The sequence below is a fragment of the Marmota marmota genome, unplaced genomic scaffold (assembly GCF_001458135.2).
Source record: "Marmota marmota marmota unplaced genomic scaffold, marMar, whole genome shotgun sequence".
NCBI classification, from domain to species: Eukaryota; Metazoa; Chordata; class Mammalia; order Rodentia; family Sciuridae; genus Marmota; species Marmota marmota.
The window spans coordinates 15215438-15218770 of NW_026000242.1; the positions used below are offsets into that span (position 1 = coordinate 15215438).

Below are 3333 nucleotides of genomic sequence, written 5' to 3' on the forward strand. Positions count from 1 at the left end.
GGCCTCCCTTGCCTCCCTGCCCGCCCCGCTCCTGACCCCCTGCGCTGCCCGGCCGCCACCGCGCCGCCCAGGAATCCACTCGGCCCCTCCTCCCAGCGTGCGTCGCCTTTTCTTAAGTCTGGTCACTTTCCCTTCCGTCTTCCTCCCCGACACCAAAGAGGGAGGAAGAAGCCCTAAAAGTCTTTCGGAAGAATGAATGACTCCAAGAGCCCTCCCACATTTAATGTGCAGGGACGATGATCCGAGTGGATAGCGCCCGGGGCTTAATGATGCGGTGTGAGTCACACGTTGTTGCACGGTCCTTCCGCCCCCGGTGTAGAGGGCTGAACGGTGCGGCCTGCGGGGAGGGCCTTCCTGGGAGGACTCACCACGCCTAGACCTCCTAGGCCAGATGAGGTACCACGTGAGGGATAGTCTGCTTTGTCTCGGATTATTTGGTTTAGGCCTGATGGACTCGAAACCGTGAAAAAGCTCCCAGCGGAGAATATCAGAGCAAATAGGCCGAAAGAAGGCAGTTCTGCAGCCTAGGTTTTCGTTTTCTTCGCAGTTTTGACTTCTTGAGAGCATATTTCACAGAAATTAGTGAAAGTCAGTAGAAATTCGGTTATTCCTACGGAGGGTGGGTGGATCTTGTCCTGACAATCTTTTCCTGCTCCATCCGCCTCCCACGTTCTCCTTCACATCTTACCTTTGCAACTTCTTACAACTTGTCTGGCTGGTTTCAAGTTGTTGCTAGTCAGGATTTGCTAATTTATATCTGAATTAGGGTTCCAGCCAACTGGCACCCTATTTTATCAACAAAGACAAGGAATGCATTGGTGCCTCTTACCCTGCCAGTCCTGCTGGAAACTTAACTGTGGGATGTGGAGCACAGGGAGGCGATGGGGGGCACTGTTGATTAAGCAAAGAATTTAAGAGCCAAACAATTCATATATAAAGATAGATAGATAGATAGATAGACAGACAGACAGATAGACAGACATATGTATATATTTAATTTCACTCATTAGACAAATATTCATTTGCTGTCCACTATGTATTGGTAATCCTGCTGAGGATATAAGGATGAAAGGTAATGCCTGCCCATCAAGGAATTTACAATCTATTGGGCAAACAGATAAGCAAATCGCCTATGACTGTACAACATAATCATTACAATGGAGGTATATCCAGAGTGCAGTAAAAACACTGAAGCACTACCAGTTTCCTGGGGAAATCTAGAAAGATTCCAGGAGCAGAGATTTGAAGGATGAGCGTGTGGCTGGCTAGGCCTGCCAACAGATGCTCTGTGATGTGCAAAAGCACAAAGGCTAACAGAGTGTGGAGTTCAGGAAAATAAATAATTTACTGATGCTAAGCAGAAAAAGAAAGTCAGGTTGTAATTTGAAATCTTCAAGGGCTTTGAATGCCAAGCAAGAGATTTTTAGAAATAAAGGAAAGCCACTGGAAAATTTGTAGCTGAGAACCTGTTCTTCCTTAACCACTTCAGTGGGTGTTGCTATATGTTTAATTCAGAACACTCCTAAAGTCATCCTTGATTATCACTTTGATAACATATCTATGAGTTAGATCCTAAATCTTCAGACAACTGGTTTTCTATGCTTTATAGGAATTGGGATAGAATAATTTCAACTCCATTGATACAGAATAATAAGGGTATATCAGGGTTCAGCTAACTTTTTTCTTCAAAAATCTGATAGTAAATAATTTAGATTTTGTAGGTCAGTAAATGTAACAGTTTTTGTTACATTTACTCAACTCTGTTTTGTAGCCACAGACAATATGTAAACAAAAGGGTTTGTCTGCATTCTAATAAAACTATAGACACTGAAATTTGAATTTCATATAATTTTTCACATTACAAAATGGTTTCCTTTTAAATTTTTTCCATTTGTAAAATGTAAAAGCCATTCAAGTTTCAATAGTTAGAAGAGGCTATTTTAAAAAAGAATATCATTGCTGTGTGTGGTGGTGCACACCTGTAATCCCAGGAGTTTGTGAGGCTAGGACAGGAGAGTGGCAAATTTGAGGCAAGCCTCAGCAACTTAGCAAGTCCCTAAGCAACTTAGCAAGACCCTGTCTCAAAATAAAAAAAATAAAAAGGACTGGGAATGTAGCTTAGTGGCAAAGAGCTGCTAGGTTCAATCCCCAGTGCCACAAAGTAAACAGGACATCATTTGCAAAGAAAGTCATTGCCCTATTATATGGTATCTGACTTTCCAGGTATCTGTCCAGGGAAAATAATCCAAATATGGGTAAAGATCATGAGAAAGGATACTCCTGCAGTACTATGATTATTTGTTACAGAAGTGTAAATAGCAAACTATAAGATAATTGTTTAAAGTATGATACATTCATGTAATAAAATGTTTGGCAGCCATTAAAAGTAACATTTGAGATTCCACTTATGTGAGATATGCAGCATAGACTTGCAGAAATAGAAGTAGAATAGTGATCATCACAAGAAGGGGTAAAGCAAGATAAAAAAAAAAAAAGGGTTATGTGATGGGACAGGGTGGCACACACCTATAATCCAGCCTGAAATCCCAGCCACTCAGGGGGGATTCAAAGCCAGCCTCAGCAACTTAGTGAGGCCCTAAGCAATTTAGTGAGGCCCTGTCTTCTCAAAATAAAATATAAAAAGGGTTAGGGATGTGACTCAGTGGTTAAGTACCCTGGGTCTAATCCCCACTGTCGCGACCCCTCGCCAGCCAGGGAAACACGACACAGGATTCTTCTTTCAACAGTTTATTCAGGCCTTGAGTCATGTATCATCTTCTAGCACCCGCCCGCACCCGGCACACCCAAGCACAGCTTAATAAAGCCCCCCGCATTCCAATCCCAAGCCGCCACGTGGATCTCTCTCATAGGGTGGTAAGGGATTGCGCGCCAACTCTCCATAAAAGGAGTTGTTTATCACAGGCCACAGTGGAAGCCAGCGCCATCTTCTAATGGCGGCCACGGTCTATAAGAATGGCTTACCACAGTTCCCCCTTCTATTTTATATAACAATGCAGGCGAAAGTAGAGGTCCTATCCCACTGTGCAGAAGTGGCTGCAATGTATGGTTCAGTCCTAAGGAGGCGCCTTCCCCAGACCTGATCCCGTATCAGCCGACGCCTTTTTTCGTAGGGCGGGGCGTGGACGTCAAACCCGCATGCAATAGGACATGCTTTCCTTGAGGTCCGTTGAGGGATCACTCAAGTGCAGTGCCTTGCCTCGCATCCTGCATCGTGACGACGGCAAGAAGTAGGATAACACAGGTAGCCTGGTAATAATGACAAAATTTAAGTTGGCAACACAATCCCTAAGCCCCAGAGGAAGGTACAGAGTC

General features: G+C 44.1%; 1 protein-coding gene across 2 annotated transcripts in view; it reads left to right on the forward strand.

Moving 5' to 3' along the window:
* The first annotated feature begins 102 nt into the window (after window positions 1–102).
* Window positions 103–3333, forward strand: part of Poglut3 (protein O-glucosyltransferase 3) — a 29759-nt gene continuing 26528 nt past the window's right edge. Inside the window, exon 1 of one of the 2 annotated variants that reach the window (XM_048795623.1) lies at window positions 103–276. In XM_048795623.1, the coding sequence (XP_048651580.1) occupies window positions 237–276 (40 nt within the window). In that variant the 5' untranslated portion in view covers window positions 103–236. Of the gene's footprint in view, window positions 397–3333 lie in introns of both variants that reach the window. The other variant, XM_015489917.2, reaches the window with a different exon arrangement.